This window comes from Rhineura floridana, chromosome 2 (assembly GCF_030035675.1).
Source record: "Rhineura floridana isolate rRhiFlo1 chromosome 2, rRhiFlo1.hap2, whole genome shotgun sequence".
Lineage (NCBI taxonomy): Eukaryota > Metazoa > Chordata > Lepidosauria > Squamata > Rhineuridae > Rhineura > Rhineura floridana.
In genome coordinates, this window is record NC_084481.1 from 138,951,012 (window position 1) to 138,976,838 (window position 25,827).

At 39.4% G+C, this 25,827-nt stretch overlaps 1 protein-coding gene across 10 annotated transcripts in view; it reads right to left on the reverse strand.

Moving 5' to 3' along the window:
* Positions 1-25,827, reverse strand: part of PRMT3 (protein arginine methyltransferase 3) — a 91,282-nt gene that overhangs the window by 18,334 nt on the left and 47,121 nt on the right. For 5 of the 10 annotated variants that reach the window (XM_061610640.1, XM_061610639.1, XM_061610642.1 and 2 more), the window contains exons 12-13: positions 13,736-13,923; positions 7,851-7,937 (exon numbers count right to left, since the gene is read on the reverse strand). The exons of 2 other annotated variants lie outside the window; for them this stretch is intronic. In XM_061610640.1, the coding sequence (XP_061466624.1) occupies positions 7,851-7,937; positions 13,736-13,923 (275 nt within the window). Of the gene's footprint in view, positions 1-2,564; positions 3,147-5,740; positions 5,918-7,850; positions 7,938-13,735; positions 13,924-25,827 lie in introns of all 10 variants that reach the window. 3 more of the 10 variants (XR_009760632.1, XR_009760633.1, XM_061610638.1) reach the window with 3 other exon arrangements.

Consider the following 25,827-nt stretch of genomic DNA (forward strand, 5'->3'; position numbering starts at 1 on the left):
AAACCTGGTCTCCCAGATCACCTTAACCACTACACCACACTGGCTCTCATAGTTACCTTAACCATAGTTTAAGATTTGGATGCAACACTAAATTGTTGTGAAGAGTAAAACTGAAGCAAAAGGATCTGATATCCTCCTCATGGCCATGCTGGTGAAAAAGGTGAAGGAGAGAGAAAGAACACAAACCCAGGGCAAGACTAGAACGATTGCCATAATACTAAACCTGAATGCAGGCAGTGTTTCTTTCTAAGCTTGAATGCAAGTAGGTGGTAAATCTGCAACTGTGCCAGGCTCTTTCAGCAGGTATTTCCTTCTGTAGTTTCAGGCAAATGCCTAAGCCATTTCTTAATTGAAAAAAGGAAGCCTGATTCGAGTATCTCACACAATGTGTGCTTTTGCACAATTTTCATTTCTGCATACTGAATTTGAATCTATGCATTGTATTTTTGAGGAGAACTGGAAAAGTCCAAGAAAACCCACAAACCTGTTCTCCACATCATTCAAGTCAGGGAGTCCCACAGCTAATTGTGATAATTCCAAACCAATGTGATCATTCCCTAATCAATGGATTCCTTAGTTTGGCGGTTTCAACTAAAGGCATAGAAATAAAGAATAGACTATGTTGTAAAAATACTGGAAAATATCCAATGTTGCCTAAATTGGAAGGCAGCTGATGGAACAGTTCTTTCCCTCACCTCCCCATATTCTCTAAAAGTCTTCTCCAGAGGGTTGGGGGAACACACCCAACATTGTGTGCTATATTGTATGGGCAATCTCTCCACATCAGGTGGAGAAGTCTGGGGAGGGGGTACAGGGGCTGCAGGAGGAAATATCTATTCTGCAAGCTATCTTCTGCTCATGAAATATTGGATACAACCCTGTGTTTTTATTTTCCTACCACAGAAGTAGACAACTTTCAAACACATTAGTTTTTCCAGATTTTGCACAACTTGCTGGATTCTATGCCATGTCATATACCACATTGCCAATTATATCTGTGTGCCATGGTCATACATGGACAACTTCTGGGAGGTGCTTTCTCAATTGTGGAACTTCCATTGTTTTGATACATGTCAAAGCCTTAGTGTCAGACACACAACTATCTTTGGTAAAGGTTTTTTTTTTAATGAATATCTCATTTTATTGATGTTTTAATTTTGACATTCAATTTTTTACTTTGATCTTTCTGCTTTAAGTTCAAAAACATTTTGCATCCTGCCTCAAGTCCTATGTATAATGCAGGATAAAATGTGAAATTAAAAAAATATCTATCCTGCCAAATTACAAAGCTATATAGTCCTTCTAAAGCATATCAAGGCTCCATTTCAATGGTTCTACAGAAGATCAGCTGAGTACGCCAATCTTTTATTCCGCAGTCAACTTACACTATGAAGAGATAAATAAAATATATGTAACTTAAGGGAGTTACAAAACTCAAGTGTGAGAAATGGCATACAACTGAAACTTGTGTGGACTTCAGTAAGAGTTACTTTGGCAGTTTTCTTGTTTTGTTTTATTCACAACTGACTATGCTTCCTTTTACCTCTCCTCTACCACACCACCTCATCTTTGACAACAGATATATAATCTTCCAGAGGAATAATCATGATAGACTCCAGCATCTCCACTAGAGTAATTCAGACACTACTCTCTGAACAGTATCCACTGGGAAACTGAAAGTGAACACAACGGGATTGGCCATATATAACTGAAGATCTGGCCTGGCATGCCCTTTGAAAGGATGTTTTTTGTTAAGAAACACTGCGGCAGAGTAATTATTCTGCCTTCTGTTCTCAGCATCTCATCAACAGATAGAACTGCTATGTATTGTGTGTGTGTTGGGGGAAGGATGTTGTTCTGAAAAGTAGGCAAGCAAAAAAGAGCAAGTAGGTTAATGAGATGTAAACATTCACAAACCCCCTGAATTTCTCCTGCTCATAAACCATGTCAGCAATACAGAAGGAAAACGAGGTGCACCAGAGCTGCAAATGTGATCATTAAGCCTGCATACAGACCTGTGAAATCAATTCGCAAACCAAGATGACATTGAAATATAAGCTAGGCCAGTTGGCTTAATGTAGAAATCCTTCCAAATCTATTACAGGGAGCATGCATATAAGCAGCATCGGTAGCCATAATGTTGCCAATCTGGGGCTGCAAGTGCAAGATCAGGAAAAAAAAGTCTGCAAGATTTCTTGTACAAATCAAGTATTTGTAGCTCTATTCAATACTTATTTATTCTGTTGCTGCAGCAAGACACATTTTTACTTACAGGAATCATGAAATAAGCTCTCAAAAATTTCATTGTCTGTTTGAGATTGTCAAACATCCACAATTTAGTCAATAGTTATCCTGCATTTCAGGCTTATTTTCAAGCACAGATAATACAATAATTATTTTTAAGCACAGGATGATTTTTGTTTCCTCATTTACCTGAGCCTTTTCTTTAAGAAGCAAAACATCAGTTCTCATTATAAATACCTAACTGATTTATACAACACCCTGTGAAACCAGTTAAAAGCAATCTGACCAATTCACTTAGGAGAGAGGAAATTAAAAGTTACCATCATTGCTATCAGCTGCGGGGAGCAATTTATCATTTTTGTTCCTCATCAGTATCGTGTTCCGACAGCATGCAGCTAGAGCAGATACAATTAGGCAGCTGGCCACAGAAGTAGGAGGATAATGTGCTTTTGATGGAGTTTATCCAAGCATGGAGATGAAATGCTTGTAAGCCATACAGCAGAGAGGGAGAGAGAGAAAGAGAATCACTATGTTCTTGGAGCAGAAATACCACTTTAATTTTGAAAATGATATTTCTTAAATGAAAACAATTCAGTGTCTTGAGATTACTGAATGATCCTTTCTTCTCAAGGGGGTTCTGAAGAAAAATTACTTTGCTTATTGTACAATGTACAAAGCTACCTTCCATCTAACAACTAGACTAACTGAATGTCTTAGGTATTAGGCTTTGTACTGTATTATTCAAAGTGTGATTTCGCCTGAAAATTAATCTTCAATCTACACAACAGTAATTCCATATGATGAACTCAGTGCAAAGTTGTATCTCATGTGCCAGAATGGGTTAGCTGTTTATTCCTTGAAGCAAGCCAGTCTTCTTTTATTTGTCCTTTCCAAGTTGGGATCTGCAAAGAATCACAGAGGGGAAAGAAACGATTGGGAAATTCCACCCACCATAGTATATAATAGTGTCAGTGGTGAGCTTTGGAGCTACATAACTAACTATCTGCATACCTAGCTTGGAATCACAGCAGTCTAATACTATATCCTAATTGTCCTATAATGATGGTTTTGGAGGTTTGGGTCTAGAAGAGGCTCCTCAGCTAGCACAATCGCAACAATATAGCGTGAGGTAGAAGAACATATTCACCTCTCCCTTCCCATAGCGTATGGGAGTTTGGGTGAGAAATTGGGTTAGCCAAAGTGTGTGCCATGCATCCTCTGTCCCTCTCCCCACCCTGACATCATAAGTTGTTAGAGACTGAATGAGATCAATATACCCTTAATCGTGTTTTCTCCCGTTTCCCCTCCAGCTGACATCTACAACATTTAATGAATCCAACAGGGCAATGAGTACCTGCAGTCTTTATTTTTTTAAATTACAAACAAATATATTTCTGCATATCTGGGAAGTTCCCCAAGTATGTAGAAACTACTACCTTCCATGTGGGTTAGGTATGGAACCATCAAATTTAGAATGAGAAAGAAGAATGGTGTTAAAATTTGCATTGCCTATCCTTCCTCCCTGCCCCCAAACCAGCTAATAATGCTGCAGCCTTTACTGTGCCCTGGAAGGCAGATTTTATGCTTTTACCATGAATCCTATGTAGGCCTACTCAAATGGGGGTCACTATATAATTCAATGGGGGTGACTATCAGATAAGTAGCCACAGAACCACAACCTTAATGTGTAAGATCTTAGGTCATAGCTAACACCACAAACCAATATGAACCAATGAATAACAATTGATAATGAGCTTATTAACTAGGATTAACTAAAAGCATCTCAGTTGTTATGCTAGAGAGGAAACTAGCTCTTAAGATAGTTATTTTTAATACAAGTACTGTGCTTTCCAACAAGGCAATGAGGATGTGCAATACTGTGTAATATTTATAAAACTTTGACAATTTAGTTTATCTAGGTTTTTAACCTGGTTAATCCCAAAGGTTCTGTGGATGCAGCAATAGATTAAAGCTGAATATTAGAAGTTTTTTAGATCTGGGATTAGAACAGACTGAAAAGACATTCCCTGTTCCCCAATGGATTGGTTATTTTACATGCTACTAGGTGTCCTTATGGCAGATACCCATGCCCATGGTGCTCTTGCATTTTTGTATTTGTTGTTTGTTTCTTATAGGTGTGCAATTTCAAATTGGCCTGTGGTGTGAATACATATGCAAGTTAGACCAGGTTGAGTTTAAAAGAAATTTATCTATTACTACAAGTGCCAAAATGACACTGAAGAGCAAAATAGTTGTATGGCTTGAATCACCAAAATGTAAAATGAGTAAAATCATACATAGGCTTCACAAATCCACTTTGACTGAACACACCCCTTACCCCAGGGGCGCCAACCTTTTGAACTGGGGGCACATTTTGAATTTTGAGAGTGCCAATCAAAAAATGTCTGTCATTGGTGGTGGTGGGGCGCAGCGTAACACAACATGGCTGTGGTGGTTGGGGATATGGCATAACATAAAATTAGAGAGAGTACACGCACTGGTGATTTTCCACCCCACCCCCAGACCACCTCATCCTTACCACAGGAAATCAGCTATGTCCTGCTGGTCCTGATTGCAGAGAAAAAGCACAAGAACCCTGTTTGCCCAAATCCCAACACCAAACTTAGGCTGCCATCCTATATCTGCTTACCTGGGAATAAGCCCAATTAAACATAAAGAGACTTGCTTCAGAAATTGATGTGTATGTCACTCTACTGTAGTGTAAGTTAATTAGACAGTGAATTCTTAATGAGCCCCTGGACAATAGCACAGCAGGAATCATGCCTAAGCCTCTTTGCAAAGTTTTCACATTTTGCATTTGTCATTGGGGATAAACATCCACCCGCACATACTGTGTAGCAGGAAAAAACTTCTAGAGAGTAACTAATGAGCCCAGCACAGAGAAAATGCATTGCGGCTGCTAGGAAAAAAGGACAAAATATGGAGATTCCAAGGACTACTAGAAAAAAAGAGAGAAGCAAGAAAAATCCACTAAAGGAAAAAACAGAAGCTCTTTAGGACTCATGTCGGAACAACTTGCTTATCAATCACAGTTGTGACTTCACTCATTGGGCACACTGACAGATAAGAGCAGCCAGGCTGCATCATTTCACAGAAATTGCTTAGAAGGGTGCCTGCACATTTTGCTTCATAACATTCTTTCTAGGATGGCTAGAGACTTCTTTTTTTTAGAAAAATGAAAGCTCAGGTCCTCAGGCACTTGCCTGGTTAACAATCCGTGCCTTACACTTTGCTTGTTTCTATGAAAGAGACAGAGGTGGGGAATTTTCCTGATTACATACAAGGACTGGGGAGCAGCACTGGGGATCTGGATGGTAACAATGGACCCCCAGAGCTCAACTGCAAATTGCAGGGATTTAGGTCATATGAAAGCAAAAAAAAAAGACAGATTTAAGTAGTGGAGGGAAGAGAGAGAGAGAAATAAAAGTGTTAGTGTTAACAGTTATCTGTCCAAAGACAAGAAGTAGCATGTTACCTCAGAAATTGAGTTTGGATCTATGGCTGTATATCCAAGTTCTAAAAGTGGCTGAGCATGAGTCTCTGGATATGCGCCATAGTCTACTTTCCAAAGCTTGTAGACTGTGCCTCGCCCATAAATACTACAGAATTTATAGTTGCAACTTGGGTTGCTTGGAACTCTCCCCAAATAGTTCTAAAAATAGAAAAAATGCCTTGAAGAACAATGCTCAACTTCGTGTTCAGTTGCTGGACTAGCTCAAAGAAAACACATGCACAGACAGGAGATAAGGAGAGAGGGTACAGGAGACTGGGGATGAAGCAACCTGTCCAGCTTGCTGGATCTTAGTGGAAAACAGCAGTGTGCTGATGGAGGTCTGGACACAACATGGAGATGGATAATCCCATCATTAAGGGATGCAAAATGTCTATTGGTTAATATTAGTTTGCCAGTGCAGGCAATGCTTGTTGAGGAAACCTCTTTGTTCTCAGCCAGGCTAATTAATGGCCAAAGTGAGAAGTGTGCTCCTGTTTGCACTTAGCAAAAAGATCAGATACAGAAGTGGGCATGAGCATACGACTGGAACTCTTGTCACTCCCACACAGCGAGGGCAAGTTTGTTTCCTATTCATGAAGATAACTAGCTGATGCCAAGGCTTGCTTCCTCTGAGCTCAGTCATTTGCAGTGTGAAGCTTAAGAAGACAAGGAATTAAAGGGATGCCCAGGGTGCCAGCTGGACTGGCCACTAAGGGAAGAAGTTTTAAGTATCTCAGGTTACAGTGCTACATATTTATTTGAACAAAGTGGATTTACTTCAGGACAAAAATAAATAGGATTGAGTTGTGTTCACAACCTTTCAGGTTCAAAAATAAACTTTCTAACATTTAAGCTTACAAGTTCCTCCTTTGATGCTTAATAGCAACTTCAGGGATGTGATCTGGATCAGGGCCACGGCACAGGTAGAGCGTTAGATCCATTTCCACCTGTTCCAAACTGGGCTGTCCATACCACGTCTGCTTTTACAAAAAGAAAGTTGGGGGCTCCAAACACAGCTCCCCAACATAGCATTTAGTTTCACCCCAAACTGAGAGAGTAACGTATCCTCCTCTCATAGATGAGAAATATCCACATTAGGTTTTGGAAGCATATATTTCTTTTTAAGAGAAACTTTTATTCTTATATTTTAAACCAAACCAAAAATCTAGATTTGGAAAATCAAGAGGGAAAATGTGTCCAGCTGAAGACTTACACCTTTAAATCATCTTCAAAATCTCCAATAGATATAAGAGACTTTATTGTTCATTTACTGCAAGGTTAGGCAGCCTGATGTGATGGATGGACTGTCAGCCTCTAACTAAACTGCTATACTCCATCATAAAAAGACTGGAAATTCTGGTCATAAGATATCAATAATCTTACATAATGAAGTATGTAATACTTGACTGTGTGTGCACACGCATGAGATCAATCTTTGACCAAAACCTGATAACTTCCAAAGCAAACATTTCACCCATATCACTACATTTTTAAGACTGGAGAACACAAGAGTATAAAAAGCAACAAATACACGTATCATTTTAAAAATGAAAATACCACCCATACCCCAAAACTACACAAATAAACAGGAAGACACAAGCAACGCTGTCTGTGAAAGCAACAGATACAAACTACTTTGCTGAAAGAGTGGGTGTAAAAAGTGGAATTCACGGTGAGAAGGAGAAGTCATTCCATATGAATCTGGCTACAAACAGTTCAAAAGGTGGGTGGATGATGACATTTTAAAAAGAGGTAGCATATCAGCTCATTACAAGCAGAAAAGAAAGGGAAGATAACACAGGAGAAAGAGTAAAATAAGTCTTAAGATGTAAACAACAGGAGATATGAAAGAGGGAGGACTTAGGAGGAATGTCATAGTTGGCAGAGGGAAGCTTTTAGCAGACACATTACACTATGACCAAAGATGGGAGCCATTGCTTGAAAGAGTTGCAATACATCAACAGCTACCAGCTACAGCCAACATTTAATCTTGCAGCCATCAATGGCCTTCATTTGCAAACTTGTTAGCTTTGAGCAAAGATTTCAGAAGTCAGGCACCTAACCCCTAGAAATGATTGAATAAAATACTTACTGTACATACTGAAGTTGTTGTGACTGTCAGAGTGAAGTCTGATGAAAATTCCAGTTCTGAAACCAATACAACATGGCAATCTATCTGCTGCAAGGAAGTGCAAAGTCTCATGTGAGTGTGAGAAGAAAACAGAAGCAAAATATTTGAGTGGAATCTACAGAGACTGTTTTAATCATGTCTGACTTGAAAGAAAACTTACTTTACTCTTCTTCAACTTAAGAGTAAAGCATCTGAACAGACAAATCATTTACTAGTCTATATAAACAAATATAACTAGTAGCCCCGGGTTAATTCTGGCCTCTTGACTGGCGATTCAGCACCACCACTCCATGGCAAAAACAGTTTGGAGGGAATGCTAGCAGCAACAATGGAACTTGCCCATCAGGCCATCCAGGAGTGTAGTACTGTAGGCCAAGGGCTCACTTAACCCCATTCTCAAAAACAACCTACAGGAAAATACTATCTACCAGGTGTATATTGATACAGTTGTGAAACCAGAAGCAAAAATCCAGAGACTTTTTGTCACCAGGCAAATTGCAGTCCTCTAACATCTAACATCACATGATAAACACCTTTTGAAACTCTTACAGTTCAAAAGTTGCTTGCAATGCAGTTTGCAGAGAAGGGACTTCTCTGGATGTATGAATCTAAGCCTCACTTGAGGTGCAGTTCTTTGGCCTATAGCCAGAAAGTTAAAATTGTAAGGACACTTTTATGGAGGATGCACTTCCCACATGGATTATGATGATATTATCATCATCCCTTTATCAGAAGGTCTCAGGGTGGGTCACCACAATATAAAATACAGTATTAAAAACAGTTTAAAACAAGTTACATTCACAACTAGATAGGGTTCTAATATATATATAAATCTCAAAAGCCAAGGTGAATTGGTACATCTTCAACATATGATGAAAGCTGTACAATGAAAGTGCAAGACATACGTCTGTGAGGAGGGAATTCCACAATTTAGGGGCTAGCAAGGCAATCAATGCAGCTGTTTTGAAACAGGGGTTATATGAGATCTAAATAAATGGAGCCCCAGCCAGGAATCTGGCTGCTGCATTTTGGACCAGTTGAAATTTCCAAGTTATCTTCAAGGGCAGCCCCACGTAGAGTGCATTGTAATAATCCAATCTGGATTATCACTTTCATTCAGGAAATTATGCACATATGTGGAAGGAAGCCCCAAGTGGCAACAAAATGGACATGTGTATTCACTAACCATGACTGTACATGTAAAGTATACACAATTTCTTATTTTCATATGTATGTGAAAATGTATCACATGGAAAGCAGTTCTAATTTGAAGGAGACATAAAAGGTACAGATTATTTTATGGTTTGATGAATCTTATAAACTCAATCAGAGGCCTAACAAAAAGGCACTAGAAAATGAAATCAAGGTGAGGCACATTCTTAAAACTGGCCACATCAGTCTGGCTTTAATTCTTACAAATTCTCACATAGTGTTCCTTTGTTCTATTTGGAGTAAGGAAAATGGCTCGAGAACACCAGCTAGGTTCCACCAGGACTCACATGTCCATTTATGATCAGAGTCACACAACTTTCTTACACATGCACACACCCTTATATACTCCACTTCCTTTTAGTTAAAAGTCTGAATTGTACCTATGTACTGTACTTAAATTAACCTTAAAGGTTTTAAAAAATTGAATAATATGCAAACATAATGTATGTTCTGCATCCTGGACCTGGATAATGGTCGGGATATGCAAAGCAACTCAGTCATTTTACTTCATCTTACTTTAGAATCCACATGCAAAGCAATATAGCAGAAAAATAATGGCATAATCGTATCAGACAATAAGAGGCATTTTCAACATCTGCTGTAGCTAAACCATTCTTTTGTGCCTACCTCCAGGTAAAAAATGGCGGCAATGAGGCAGAGGGCATTCTCTGTGGTAGCCCCACAGCTGTGGAACTCATTGCCAAATGAACTATGAGACTACAACAGAGTTCCAAGAAACATTAGAAGACTTATCTTTTCCTTGAAACGGGGCTCAGCTGATGGACTTGTTTTTTTACTGTTGGGCTTGGCTATACTTTGTAATCTTGGGATGGCTGTTTGTTTTATTATTGGTTTATACTATTTTATCTATGAGTATTGTGTACTGATTTTCTGCTTTTATTGGAATGTTTTATATATTGGTATTATGTTTGTTTAATTTTGTATTATTATTTGCTGTAAGAATTCTTCAATGGCAGGATGTAAATTTATTAAACAAACAAATGATTGAATAGGATTATCAGCAATTGCTCAGCCTACAGGAAAAAAATCCCCTTGGAAAAAAAACTTATACAAACTGTCAGATTTTCATGAAGCTCAGCAAAGTATGACAAAAGCATTACTCATATTAATGAATGCCTGAGTCAGAGGCGAAACATACATTCATACTCATCATATGATTAACTAGGTACATTTTTATAATTAACTGGATATTTTAAAATCTTCAGCTGTATGGAACAGTTATTGATTTTGGTTGTTTACTCAGAATGTCATTCTTGGTCAATTCATTAATTTTACTACAAGTTACACAGGAAAACAGAGTCGAAATGTAAAGGCTTATTTGAAACTTTTACCTACCAATTCTAAACAACCACATTTTTTTCAGCTCGCAGTGTAAAAGTAGGTTATAAAGCAACTGCAGTGTATCATAGTAGCCATAACCAAGACAAACAGGCCTATCATTTTTTTTGATCTACTGGAGATGCATTGGGAGTCTGCACTACAGGATCTCTTATTTTTTTAGAAGAACAAATCTAAATCAGTGAAATCTTGGGCTGTATAATATTTAGAGGCAGATGCTGCACAAAATATTACAACCACAATTTTAATTTGGGAGCAATGAAGACTCCCTCCTTTTGAGATAGAAATGTAGCCTATTCTGATCTAGATAGGAGAAAGTTACTTTAGGCCACTGGTCTAAATTTGAACCTATCATTATCAGGGCACTGAATGTGTACAATTCCACACAGTAACAATGCTGTATATATGAAAACAATAGATTATCTCTTCAGACATCAGCCAAAAAGAGGGTGGGGGGCTGGAAAGGAACTTTTCCCTGAAATGCTTCAATTAAGCACACCTAAGTTGCACATGCAACAACATCTGTATGGTTTTCTCAGATGTTCTATTATGGAAGTGCCACATTATTCATGTACATGGAAAACAATATATTGCTTAACCAGTCATCTTCATTATACTGCCACTATGGCATAATGTGGTGGTTAGAGTGCTGCACTAGGACCTGGAAGACCAGGGTGCAAATCTCCACTCAGTCATTGTGCCTCAACATAACCTACCTCTTAGGGTTGTTGTGAGGAAAAAATGGGGAAGGTGGAGAACCATGTACACCACCCTGAGGTCCTTGGAGGAAAGGTGGGATATAAATGTAATAAATATATGAAACAACAATTTTAGCAAGCAAATTTGGTTCATATGAACAATCAAAGATTTCAGCAAGTAATATAAATATTAATTAATGCAGCTTCAAATTCCACAATCTAAACTAAGTGTATCAGGGACAGGAAGTGCCTGAGAGAAGAAAGAAAAGACATGGGGATATAAACAGAAATTTGAGTTATTAAAGGTTTAAAGACAGCTCTTTGGGTCATTTTATGGACTCCAGATGGAACCAGAGAATTGCACATCATTTTTGACATATACATGTATATGTAAGGGAGTCAAAGGTGTCCTAAAGAACGATAAGGAGATTGCAGAGAAGCTAAATGAATTCTTTGCATCTGTCTTCACAGTGGAAGATATAGGGCAGATCCCTGAACCTGAACTAACATTTGCAGGAAGGGATTCTGAGGAACTAAGACAAATAGTGGTAACGAGAGAGGAAGTTCTAAGCTTAATGGACAATATAAAAACTGACAAATCACCGGGCCCGGATGGCATCCACCCGAGAGTTCTCAAAGAACTCAAAGGTGAAATTGCTGATCTGCTAACTAAAATATGTAACTTGTCCCTTGGGTCCTCCTCCGTGCCTGAGGACTGGAAAGTGGCAAATGTAACGCCAATCTTCAAAAAGGGATCCAGAGGGGATCCCGGAAATTACAGGCCAGTTAGCTTAACTTCTGTCCCTGGAAAACTGGTAGAAAGTATGATTAAAGCTAGATTAACTAAGCACATAGAAGAACAAGCCTTGCTGAAGCAGAGCCAGCATGGCTTCTGCAAGGGAAAGTCCTGTCTCAGTAACCTATTAGAATTCTTTGAGAGTGTCAACAAGCATATAGATAGAGGGGATCCAGTGGACATAGTGTACTTAGACTTTCAAAAAGCGTTTGACAAGGTACCTCACCAAAGGCTTCTGAGGAAGCTTAGCAGTCATGGAATAAGAGGAGAGGTCCTCTTGTGGATAAGGAATTGGTTAAGAAGCAGAAAGCAGAGAGTAGGAATAAACGGACAGTTCTCCCAATGGAGGGCTGTAGAAAGTGGAGTCCCTCAAGGATCGGTATTGGGACCTGTACTTTTCAACTTGTTCATTAATGACCTAGAATTAGGAGTGAGCAGTGAAGTGGCCAAGTTTGCTGACGACACTAAATTGTTCAGGGTTGTTAAAACAAAAAGGGATTGTGAAGAGCTCCAAAAAGACCTCTCCAAACTGAGTGAATGGGCGGAAAAATGGCAAATGCAATTCAATATAAACAAGTGTAAAATTATGCATATTGGAGCAAAAAATCTGAATTTCACATATACGCTCATGGGGTCTGAACTGGCGGTGACCGACCAGGAGAGAGACCTCGGGGTTGTAGTGGACAGCACGATGAAAATGTCGACCCAGTGTGCGGCAGCTGTGAAAAAGGCAAATTCCATGCTAGCAATAATTAGGAAAGGTATTGAAAATAAAACAGCCGATATCATAATGCCGTTGTATAAATCTATGGTGCGGCCGCATTTGGAATACTGTGTACAGTTCTGGTCGCCTCATCTCAAAAAGGATATTATAGAGTTGGAAAAGGTTCAGAAGAGGGCAACAAGAATGATCAAGGGGATGGAGCGACTCCCTTCCGAGGAAAGGTTGCAGCATTTGGGGCTTTTTAGTTTAGAGAAAAGGTGGGTCAGAGGAGACATGATAGAAGTGTATAAAATTATGCATGGCATTGAGAAAGTGGATAGAGAAAAGTTCTTCTCCCTCTCTCATAATACTAGAACTCGTGGACATTCAAAGAAGCTGAATGTTGGAAGATTCAGGACAGACAAAAAGAAGTACTTCTTTACTCAGCGCATAGTTAAACTATGGAATTTGCTCCCACAAGATGCAGTAATGGCCACCAGCTTGGATGGCTTTAAAAGAAGATTAGACAAATTCATGGAGGACGGAGCTATCAATGGCTACTAGCCATGATGGCTGTGCTGTGCCACCCTAGTCAGAGGCAGCATGCTTCTGAAAACCAGTTGCCGGAAGCCTCAGGAGGGGAGAGTGTTCTTGCACCCGGGTCCTGCTTGCGGGCTTCCCCCAGGCACCTGGTTGGCCACTGTGAGAACAGGATGCTGGACTAGATGGGCCACTGGCCTGATCCAGCAGGCTCTTCTTATGTTCTTATGTTCTTATGTTCTTATACCATCAATAGATGTTGAGTGGACAATGTGCAAGAAGCCATTACACCTCCTTATTTTCAGTCTGCTTTTATGAGTTTTGTGGTGGGAAAGAAGAGAAAAAAATCTACTATGAAAAGGATGCTAAATCCATACAGATATGTTCAAGTTCCAAAATATTAGTACTATCGACTCCATATGTTATAAACACTAAACAGCCACCATATGATTTTTCTATACATTGTCTAGTTTACATATTGCATTGGATTAATAATTATACATTTCTGTCTAGAAGTTCATATTATTTGTTACAGTACCTTGATGACACAAGCGTCAGATATAAGTGTGGCTGAATCTAAGACTTCCACAACAGCTTCTGGAATTACAGCTTTCTTCATGCAGGACATGTTGAAGCCATACACATCATCCCAGAAAGCTAATCGGTCTGCATGTTTATTGAGGTCACTGATAGCCACTAGACTAATGGTGCAGATGTCAGGATACACTGCAAACAGACATTGCAAGTTATTTAACAATGAATAGGATACACTGCAAGTTATTTAACAATGATTGTGTAGCGTAGCCATCTCCAACTAAGTAACCTTCAGATGTTTTGGACTGTAACTCTCATTAACCCTGGCCACTGGTCATGCTGGTTGAAACTGATGGGAGTTTAGTCCAAAACATCTGGAATATACTGTACCAGAATATACTGTAGGAGAGAAACCAAATGCTGACTAAACATACAGATGAAAAACAATCATTTTAATGCAACAATTCCATAGGATAACAAGGGTAAAGAAGAGGAACGTCTGGCCCTCCAGATGTTGTTGAACTTTCAAGTCGCATTAACCTCAGCTGACATGACCAATGGTGAAGGATGAAGGAAGTTGTAGTGCAGCACATCTGGAGAGCACCTGGTTCCCCATCCCTGTTCTAGAACTAACATGCAAGTATAATCCCATGAAAGGAGTATAACCTGGAATCATCATTCAGATCTTTTTCTTGACACACGTTTTGTGTATGTCCGGAGGAGAAACATATCAAAGCCATACATTGTACCTCACAGATAGTAACCAGACACCTTTTATTAAAAAGTGAGGGAATACCTGTTGGTAAAAAATAAATAAAAAATATGCTTTGTTGCCAATGGTGCAACAAACAAAAAAACAGCATTACTGAGAATGCAAACTGCACTGAACACTTGTATTTTTTTCATTGTGACAGATCACAGATATTGTGCTACAAGCCACAGTTTATTCTTTACAAGTGTTAAGTAGCACAAAAGGGCATTTAAATATGAAAACATACAGCAAATAGTAAAGTTATGCAGAATACTTTTTCTATCCAACATTAATTAACCTCTAAACTTTGACCTTTGACAATGTATAAGTCAAACGTAAGTGCAACTAGCCCTGAGGAACACAGTGTGAATGCATTTTTGAATAAACATGCGTAGAATTGCGCTGTAAAATTAAGTTATGCTAACGTTATAGCAAAGAGAACAGAAGACTATGGAACATGCAACCGGAAAGTTTAAGATTATTCCTTTCACTACAAGGGTAAAAAAGTAATTAGCATCCTGAAAAGCCATCTATGCTACTAGGCCACTTTTGTTGTTGTTGTTATGTGCCTTCAAGTCGACTACGACTTATGGCGACCCTATGAATCAGTGACCTCCAACAGCATCTGTCGTGAACCACCCTGTTCAGATCTTGTAAGTTCAGGTCTGTGGCTTCCTTTATGGAATCAATCCATCTCTTGTTTGGCCTTCCTCTTTTTCTACTCTCTTCTGTTTTCCCCAGCATTATTGTCTTTTCTAGTAAATCATGTCTTCTCATTATGTGTCCAAAGTATGATAACCTCAGTTTCATCATTTTAGCTTCTAGTGATAGTTCTGGTTTAATTTGTTCTAACACCCAATTATTTGTCTTTTTTTGCAGTCCATGGTATATGCAAAGCTCTCCTCCAACACCACATTGCAAATGAGTTGATTTTTCTCTTATCCACTTATGTCACTGTCCAACTTTCACATCCATACATAGAGATTGGCTTTTAAATAGAGTTTATTTAGATTTGTCAATGTCCGAATTTTATTGATATTTTGCTGTTTTGGTGATATGTATTTGTATGCTGGTCTTTGACCGTAATAAATTTTATTCATTCATACACAGAGATAGGGAATACCATGGTCTGAATGATCCTGACTTTGGTGTTCAGTGATACATCTTTGCATTTGAGGACCTTTTCTAGTTCCCTCATAGCTGCCCTCCCCAGTCCTAGCCTTCTTCTGATTTCTTGACTATTGTCTCCATTTTGGTTAATGACTGTGCCAAGGTGTTGATAATCCTTGACAAGTTCAATGTCCTCATTGTCAACTTTAAAGTTCCATAAATCTTCTGTTGCCACTTTTAGGCCAGCTAAATACACTTCTATGGAATTTCTATGAATTATGTATATTTACCTAAGAACCTACTATATTGATCATACACAGATCTGAATGGGACATTTACACCCATCAGAATTAAACATTTGGAAGGAAGTTTACAATATTAAAGGATGTTTGAAGAACATGAAGTATAAGCTCCCTTTTCTTTTAGCATTTACATTAATTGAAATTATTTGAAGAAAATTATTAATTTAGCAAACACAGAAACTGAGGCAAGTCTACTGTTTTGAGGATTTTTAAAAAATCCATTTCAGGGATTTAATGTTCATTTTTGGTACATGACAACAATTGAAGGAAAATAATCAACACAATCTGAGACAAATCAATGGCTGTACACCTGACAGCTGTTGCAAAAACTGGCACCTGGTGTTATAGCAACTGCTCCAGAAAATATATTACAAGAGAATTTTAACTTTCTCAGTGGTTGCTGTTATCCAGGAACACCACTGATTTTTTTTTTTGGGGGGGGGGAGGTGTTACACTTTTGGGCTCTTGCCACCCCACCTTTCAGACCTGTTCTCAAGTTATCAGTAATATCTCTGTGCAATGGTAGACAAAACACTCCAAGTCAAGCATCTCTTTCCAAAATGGCAGTCCTGTATTAAGTACACAGCAGCACAAATGAAAACGTCCAAAGTGGCGCAAGTAATGTTGCTGCCAGATTAACAGAGGAAGGTAATGGAGTGATGACTTCATTATACAGCCACGAGAGTGGCTGTATATTATAGTCAGTAGAGATTTTTCGCGTTCTACCATGTTAAATGAAAATACCCACACACACACCTTTCCGGTGCTTTCTAGAGTCCCAATTCAAAACAAAAACTTACAAGTCTTATACTGTTGGATTCAGAATCGCTTGCTCTACAACTCTGAAAGTTTTCTTGGTGATACACAACCCCCCCACGGAGAATTCAAACGTTAAAGTAAAAAACTGGAGAGAGAAAAACAAGAAGCCGTTGGGACTTTTTTCTTGAGAAGTTCTCATAATCTGTTGTCGTTCATTAAAACTCAGAGATGACTGTAAGGTATCTCTAATCAAATCCCTGAGCTTGCCCCAAACACAGACCTTCATCTTCAGTAGGTTTAAAGTAAAAAAACCTGGCATGGTTTGTTTCTAATTAATACATAAAAAATTGCATTACCATGGGTGATAACGTCATGCAGGTGGCAGTAGAAACCAGGAGTTCTTTCGTTTCACTCCCCCTTCCCCCTCCCCTTCCAGTTACTTGGAGGAAGCAGGAAAAGTCTTCTGCTCCTGTGATTGGTGGGCAACAGACATGTGACTCACACTGGCCTTCTGCTCGGCATTGCTCTTCCCTCGTGCTCTGTGTGAGGAAGCACGAAGGAGGAAATGGACAGCCAGACAGTTAGGAAAGAGAGAAAGAAAAATGCACGGTGGAGGGAGAAAGGCAGAGGGCAAGGACTTTTTGTTTGCAGTGGGTGTGGCTGTTTGACCTGTGCTCATAACATTGTTGTAGTTATTTTGAAATTGTATGAGACTCTTTGTTTGTAACACTTTAATCCTGCATTTAGCTCTTGGTTCTTAAATCTCAATCTCTCTCTCTCTCTCTCTCACACACACACACCATTAGTATATCCATAGTGCAGCAGTGGGAAGGGGTGGATATAGTGCTGGATAGATTACAGCAGCCCTGCAAAGTAGCCTAGTGTGGCTGTACAGATATGGGGGGGGTTGTGTATGACAACCCTGAAGTGTAGTCCAGTGTTGTTCAGTCTGTCGGTTTTGTGTTTTTTCTTTTTCTTTTTTGAAAAGAACTTTTAAATTGACTGTTGCAGCAGCATTCATTTCTTTAATTTATTAAATTTATATCCCACCATTCCTCCCAGAAGGAGCCTAGGGCGGCAATGGGTGGAGGGATCATTGCTTTACCACTCATGGGAGAAAAATAGAGGCTTCTTGTGTTCGGGTTGATGCTGGTGGTATAAATCCTTAAATGGGTTTATAAATGACAAACGCTCAAATATTTTTTGTCTGAAGTGTGTGTGGCTGTTTGACCTGTGCTCATAACATTGCTGTAGTTATTTTGAAATTTGATGCGACTCTTTGTTTTTAACACTTTAATCTTGAATTTAGCTCTTGGTTGTTTAATCTTAAATCTCACTCACTCACTCACTCACTCACTCTCTGAAATTAGTCCTGTTGTTGAAGCCCCCATTTGAAATTAGTGCTGTGTTGGCTACTGCCTCCCACTTTTGTGAAAGCCTTTGCTGCATAGGGAAGGGGCATTTTCCTCTTCATCTTTTGCAGAGAACAGAAGGTCTTCGTCAAACATTTGCAGGGGCATCAAACATTTGCTACACTAATGAGGTGGCCAAGTGGTTTTTCTGTTTGTGACCAGTAGTGCAGTAGCAAATTAAAAAGTCAGGTTTAAGAATCTCAGAACGCACAGTTGCTTCTTAAGTGTATAATCTGTCACAGTGAGCCCTATGACTGGCATTCAGAGATTAAAGCAGAAGAGGTAGTAACTGCTGATACTTTGCAAAGTAATACAGATTGCAAGATGCACAATGTTTAAAGAAAGGGTCTCAAGCATATTTCATTGTGTATCCCCTGTAGAGTATAGGAAACATAGGAAGCTGCTTTATACCAAGTCAGACCATTGGTCCATCTAGCTCAGTACTGACTGACAAGGTTTCAGATAAGGATCTCTCCCAGCCTTAATTGGAGATGCTGGATATTGAATGTGGGGACTTTTGCATACAAAGCATGTTCTCTGCCACTAAGCCATGACCCTCTTGTAAAAGTAAAGGCATTCTTGATGGCAATATAACATATAAAATACAGTGCTGAACTATTTCTCTTACTGCTGGTGCTAACTTGCACAGGATCCCATCTCTTACCTCCCGGATTAAAAAGCAGGGAAATTCACTAATAGGCAAAAAACCTGGCAGTTTAAGAATGTAACTATAGCCCACAGCTATTTCTATCAAACTTTAAAAAGCAGGGAAATTGGGCAGCTATAGTGAATGCATCAGGGGAGCAGGAGACCTGACCTCCTTTCTGAGATATTGTACTGCCCTAAAAATTGGTCAAAATGCAAACACCATTTGGGTTGGTCTTTCACGGTCCAATCCACTTCCTGTGAAGCTTGGAAGAATTTGGTAACATGTGCCTCTGAGTATATGGTAAGTGGTAGCAATACCTGCCATCTCCAAAGATGGAGAATTACATTTGTGTATGATTGTTAGTGTCCTTACATTGCTTTATTCCTGTGTTACTATTGTTTTTACAGAGAATCTAATCTAGAAAATTTTATTTCTCTCATTATTCATCCTAGAAACCTGTGTCAAATTTATTTTTATTAATTTCAAAGCCTTTTTATTGGTCAATGTGATATGATGGTGAAGACAGCCTTTTGTGTTTCAAATTAGAGGTTATGTTCTATTTCTATTTTGGGTGCATTAACAGTTCAATCTGAAACTGAAGTTTGATGCAAAATCATACTGATTACAATATGTTGCTCCTTCAGGAATGACTCTAGCTGTTGGAAGAAACAAACTTAGCCTGCCCAAGATGCATGTTCTCAGCCTGCTATGCTTAAACCACTTCATTTAAGGCAAGGTTGTTGTTATTGTTATGTGCCTTCAACTCGATTACAACTTATGGCGACCCTACAAATCAGCGACCTCCAAGAGCATCTGTCATGAACCACCCTGTTCAGATCTTGTACATTCAGGTCTGTGGCTTCCTTTATGGAATCAATCCATAGGCAAGGTGGGCACGGTCAATTAAAAACATAGACCACACCTAGAATATATTTCACCTCCCACTGTTTTATCTTGTGCAAACGGAGACAATCCTGATGTCCACTGTGGAGACTATTCTGCAGAATAGCCAGTGCCATTATTCCATAATTATTTTTGGACATTTTTTAGTGTAAATTTTTCAAAGTGTTGCTGTACTTCACATATTCACAGAAATAGAAACAAAAGAAAATGATTTCCTATAGGAAACTTCACTAACATTGCAAAGTAAATCAGACATATTAAAAGTGACTATCTGAACTATGTCAACTGTCTTAATAATGTTGCTTCTTTCCTGCTAAAACAAGATCAGCACAGCACATATCTTCTTTCTATTATTTGGGCTGATTCCAGGTGTTGCTACCACTCACCATATGCTCGGAGGCACATGTTACCAAATTCTTCCAAGCTACATAGCAAGAGGATTGGACTGTGAAAGACCAACACAAATTGTGTTTGCATTTTTATAAATCAGTAGGGCAGTACAATATCTCAAGAGAGGAATTCAGGTCTCCTGCTCCCCTGGTGCATTCACTAGAGCTGCCCAATTTCCCTGCTTTTTAAAGTTGGATAGATATATCTGTGGGCTATAGGTACGTTCTTAAACTTCAAGGTTTTTTTTGCCTATTAGCGAATTTCTTTGCTTTTTAATCCAGGAGGTAAGATATGTGATCCTGTGCAAGTTTGCTGAGAATGGATTGATCAATTTTAAGCTTATTGGGTTCAGTGGGATTTACTCCCCTGCAATCATGTTTAGGATACGTGAAACTGACCACAGGGGATGGGGAGGAGGGGGGAGAACAGGAGGAGGATGGGAGCAGGAAGGAGGGGGAGGGGAGGACAGGTTTGATCATTTGCATGTTTATTGAGTTCAGTGGGATTTACTCCCGTGCAAACGTAAGAAAGCAGGGAGGGGAGGAGGAAGGGAGAGGAGGGGGAAGGAGGAGAAAGCCAAGTCTTATCATTTGCATGCTTATGGAATTCAATGGGATTTACTCCTATGTAATCATGGTTAGGATTGGTAAAACTGACCATGGGGGAGGAGCAGAGGGAGGGAAGAGGAAAGGAGAAAGGGAGGGGAGAGAGGAGTGGAAGGAGGGGATTGGAGGGGGAGGGGCAAAGGAAGGGGCAGGGCAGGGGAGGTTTGATCATTTGCATGCTTATTGAGTTCAATGGGATTTACTCCCGTGCAATCATGCTTAAGATAGGTAAAACTGACCATGTGGAGGGGGAGGGAGAAGGAGGGGATTTAAGGGGAAGGGGATTGGAGGGGGAAGGGATTGGAGGGGAAGGAAAGGGCAAGAGGGAGGAGATAGGAAGGAGGTGGTTTTGATCAGTTGCATGCTTTTTGAGTTTAATGGGATTTATTTCTGTGCAATCATGTTTAAAAATGGAGATGGACTGCCTTCAAGTCGATCCCGACTTATGGCAACCCTATGAATAGGGTTGTCATGGTAAACAGTATTCATAGGTGGTTTTACCCTTGCCTTCCTCTGAGGCTGAGAGGCAGTGACTGGCCCAAGGTCACCCAGTGAGCTTCATGGCTGTGTAGGGATTCGAACCCTCATCTCCCAGGTTGTAGTCCAACACTGGCCTAGAGGAGGGGCAGGGAGGGGAGGAAGAGGTGGAGAGGAGGAGAGGTGGGTGGGCACTTTGCAGAGGGGAAGTCCCTTTCCTTTTCAAAAGGAAAACATTGTGAACAGTATAATTCTTTTTCAGTGCTTCCCCCACCATTTTATTCTACAGCAGGCACATGTAGACTCCCACCCAAATTTAAACTAAAGCTGTCCCTGGCCACATCCACACCAGACCGGGGAAGTGTAATTAGTGAAGGGTGCTGAGAGTTGCTAGGAGACGCCCTGTTCTCCTCACAGACAGTCAATCAGAGCAGCTGACTGTTAAACCACTCTGGCCACTGGACCTCTGTCAGTGGAATAGGAGTCTCCTCTCCGCCTTCACAAACTACACTTCCCAGGATTCTTTGGGGGAAGCCATGACTGTCTCAAGTGAAATCAAAGTCTTGTGTGGGTGTGGCCCCCTGATTAAGCAAGCCCAGCAGCTGTGAGTCTGGCTTTTAGAACACTGCCAGTTGGTTCTTACTGAGCATGCCCAACACTATCATTCAGTTCAATGCAAAATTTCTTTAATTAATTAGGAATCAGCCAGGCATTTTTTAAACTGCAGTAGATGAAGGTCAGAGTATGGGGCAAGGTCAGTAATACGATGACAGGTACTCTGTGGACATGGATGATTTTTAATGAATTTCAAGAGATTACTCTGACAGAAAAAAGTCCAAAAGGGGGCTGGGTTTTTTTCCCTCTCTTTTTAAACTTTGAACTCTCTATTCTGTCTGACTGTTTTGTGTATCGTCATGAAAATTTAGAGGGTTGTTAAGCAAGCGTTTCTGAGTTCTGGACTACAAGTTTTCTAAGGTTTTGTTTTGAAATGAGCTTACGGGAAGCATCAGAATGTATGGCTGTATAATAACAAAATGACCAAACAAACGAGGCCTAACAGAAGATGTGCTACTTTGTGTCTGTTACAGCTTGAACTAGTATGGGTTTAATTAAATTTTAAACCCTTTGGATCTTTAGCTCTTAAATGAAACATGAAACTGAAGGCTAGTTACAAAAAACTAAAATGTTAACAGATAAAGTGGAATGGACCAAAAGGTATGCAAGTGTCAATTTAGCATAGGCACCAAAATGTGTCTGCATTTCTTATTCAGCAGCTATACTAAACAAATTTATTCAGATTTAAGACTACTTGAATAGCACATACCGAATAGAAAACTGACAAAACCCTTGATACATGTGTATTGTGACTAATGTGTTCCTTGTCCAGAAAGCCAAACACAGCATTAAGGGTAAAAACCAGGTGACAACATTGTGGTATGGTTTGTGCCCTTAATGCTCTGTTTGGCTTTGTGGCCAAGGAACAAATTAGCCACAGAGCTCATACATCAGAGCTTTTGATATGAATTGTGCAGTGTGTTAAATTTAATTCTTAAAGTACTCTTTAAGAAGTACTTTGCAAGCAGGACGCAAACAAAAACATAACACTATGAAATGCTATGCTTTCATATTGTCAAGCCTGTTATAAATTATAATTTGTCAATTTTTTCACTTTGTGATGGACCCAGACTGACTTTTGTGAGCAGCCCAATACGCCCTATTTCATGCAATCTCCTCACCTAGAGAAGCAGCTTTTCAGCATATATAAGAGGCTGTAGCAAGAAGGCAACAGGAAAATATGTATACGTAGAACTCTGCTTCTCCAAATCCTTCCCTTTATTTCTTATTTTGGGTATTCTATTAAAGATGTTCAGGCTCCTAGGAACAAGCCCTACAACCTTCACTTTGTTTCTTGAGTCATCATCCTATTTCTATTCTCCAAGTGTAAATCCTGATATAGCCAAAACAGCACTATCCACACATTATTAATAGGCTTGGGGAAATCTTAAGATTTACAAAAGAAAAAATCCTTTAGAAAAGAATCTAAAACCCTCCAAAACAGCCCAATGAAACCTGTGCATGTCGGGGGGCCCCCCCAGAAAATTTGGAATGGAAAAGGACATGGCTGGCTGGAACTCTGAACAGAAGTACTTCACATGGCAACATTTCTCCCTGCAATCCTGCTTTACCAGATGCCTAAAAAGATGTGGAAGTTTTCATAGTTAACAACTGTGAAGTGCATTTGGCACAGCTCAGAGCCCCTCCAAACAGTACACTGGCATTCTAAGAAGCTCTGAAGTGAATACACTAACAAAGGGATGGCTTACCTGTGGCTCTCTAGATGTTGTTTTACAACAACACCCATCATTCCTAACTCTTTATGGTAGCTTGGGCTGATGGGAGTACAAGTCCAACAACATCTAGAGGGTTAGAGGTTAGCTAACCTGGTTGCTGCCCTGGTCTCCTTCTGGGAGGAAGGGCGGGACATAAATTCATTAAATAAATAAATAAAATAGCTACCTCTGCTCTAACACTACAGCCATGTCCATTCATTCTTCAACTCATGTTTTGTGTGACAGCCAACCTTCAGAATTCATCTCAGCAGCAGGTATGCAGCTTTCTATTGCTTTGCAACTTATAGTATTCGGACCATTATCTAGATGCTCATTGTAGTATTACAATACGTTTCCAGGAATTTTTACTTAAATAATCTTCAGAAAAGATATGGCCTAATAAGTACTGAAATTATTTCTCTCATTCATCTAAAAACCATAATAGCGAACGATTTCAACGTATTTTGAAGAATCTACCTCACTGATGGATCAGTTTCATTAACCCTTGCTACTTGTAAGAATAAACTTGTATGTGAGAAACATTTAATTCTCATTTCTTACATATTTTGCAATTTAGTTGTTCATCTGATTGAATTATTTCACATCACAGGTAACATTTAAACTGCTGATCAGACATATCTTACAGCAGCACACTTTAGAAATTCATAGGTTTGTCATCTGTGTCCTTCTCGACTCACTGCACCCAAACCATTTGTCATTAGTAACAGCTCATATGGAGAGCAAAGCAAGATGGGAAACATTTTATCCCTCAGCAACACCTCACAAATTTAAGGACATTAAAAGGGTAAGATTGTAGTAACTGCAGGGCCAGAGACAAACAATAATCACAGGAACGTGGGAAAGTAAATATAACCCATTATTCTCTCATGCACTAGTTTTACTTCCAGGATGAAAGTCTCCTTCCAGAGGCCATATTTTAGAGATCAGGATTTTGGAAAACTTGAGGAAGGAGATGACACAGAAATCAACCAGTTGCCCATATTGTGCCAACACAATTAAGTCAACAAATTGAAATGGAACTGTGGATAGAATAATTAGCACTTGGCTATGTTGTTATTAAAGTGGTAGCATAAACAAAATGACCATCACAGAAGTAGAAGTGGGAAATATGGATACTTTTCTTTCTAGCATTTGTTTGAATCCTAACAAAATTGCACACATGGAGCGTACCATACTATCACAAATGACACAAACATATTCTAGAATTGGTACAACTACAGCTTGTATACTAAGGTTGAGAAATCCATTTTATCTCAAGGTTGGAATGTAAATTTTAACTTCCCCGGAAAACATTAAACGTTATGAAGAATGTTACTGTGAACAACTGTTTCAAATAGCTGGCAAAAACTCATGAGTTACAAATATCCGCAGGAGGAAGCATTCTATTTAAAATCCTGGTAAATGAGCTGTACAATTAGGCTAGTGGCACAGTATTGAACAAGGAAAGTTGATACATTTATGCAGATTTGATAGCTAGTTAATTTTGAGTAGCATGCTTCTCCCACCCCCAAGCAATTCCATTTTGGCTGACCTTTTACCATCTTGGCCACATTTACCATTTTAGAAGCTTCTAGCATTTTCTTTTTCCTATTCTCTCACTTTGAAGGCAGCCTATGCTTATGTTTTGGGGGAGGGGAATGAGATGTGGACATAAAAGGACAATGGAGAAAAGTTTTTTTAAAAAATACAATAATATTGTTTTGTTTTTACAGTTGATTTTGTACATGGCCTAGAGCAGCGGCTCCCAAACCTTTTCCCCCCGCGGACCACTTGAAAATTGCTGAGGGTCCTGGCAGACCACTCAATGATTTTTTCCTGCCTGTTGTAGCAATCATAAGGCAATGTGCCAAATTCTGTATGATTTTAACTATATTTTTGTATTTTATTCTACAACAATTTGAATCTGTGTTCTTCACAGACACACTGTGGACCACCTGAATGAAGCTTGTGGACTACTGGTGATCTGTGGACCGATGGGAACCCCTGGCCTAGAGCTCTATTTCTGGAAGGTGATTAACAATAACAATAAAAATAAGAAGACCTGTCAGTACAAGTTATACACACATTGTTGTGGTAGCAAATCCCATGTTCTAAGAAATCCTAAACTACACTATATCAAAGCATAAATCATGATAAATCTCCATCCTTTCATCAGGTAAAGTGGTTACTGGAACTCTTGAATAAGTTCCACCCTAAAATTAATGTAGCATATTTTTATCTCATTGGTGCCTGACAGAATCATCGGTCTGCTGCTACACATAATGCCAGAGTAAACTGCATGTACTATGGGTCTTCTGCTGTTTGAACCCCACCTGCTGGCTGATTTATGGAGAAACAAAAGAAACTATCTACAAGGCCTCCATTAACCTCCTAAACTAGCTGGCATA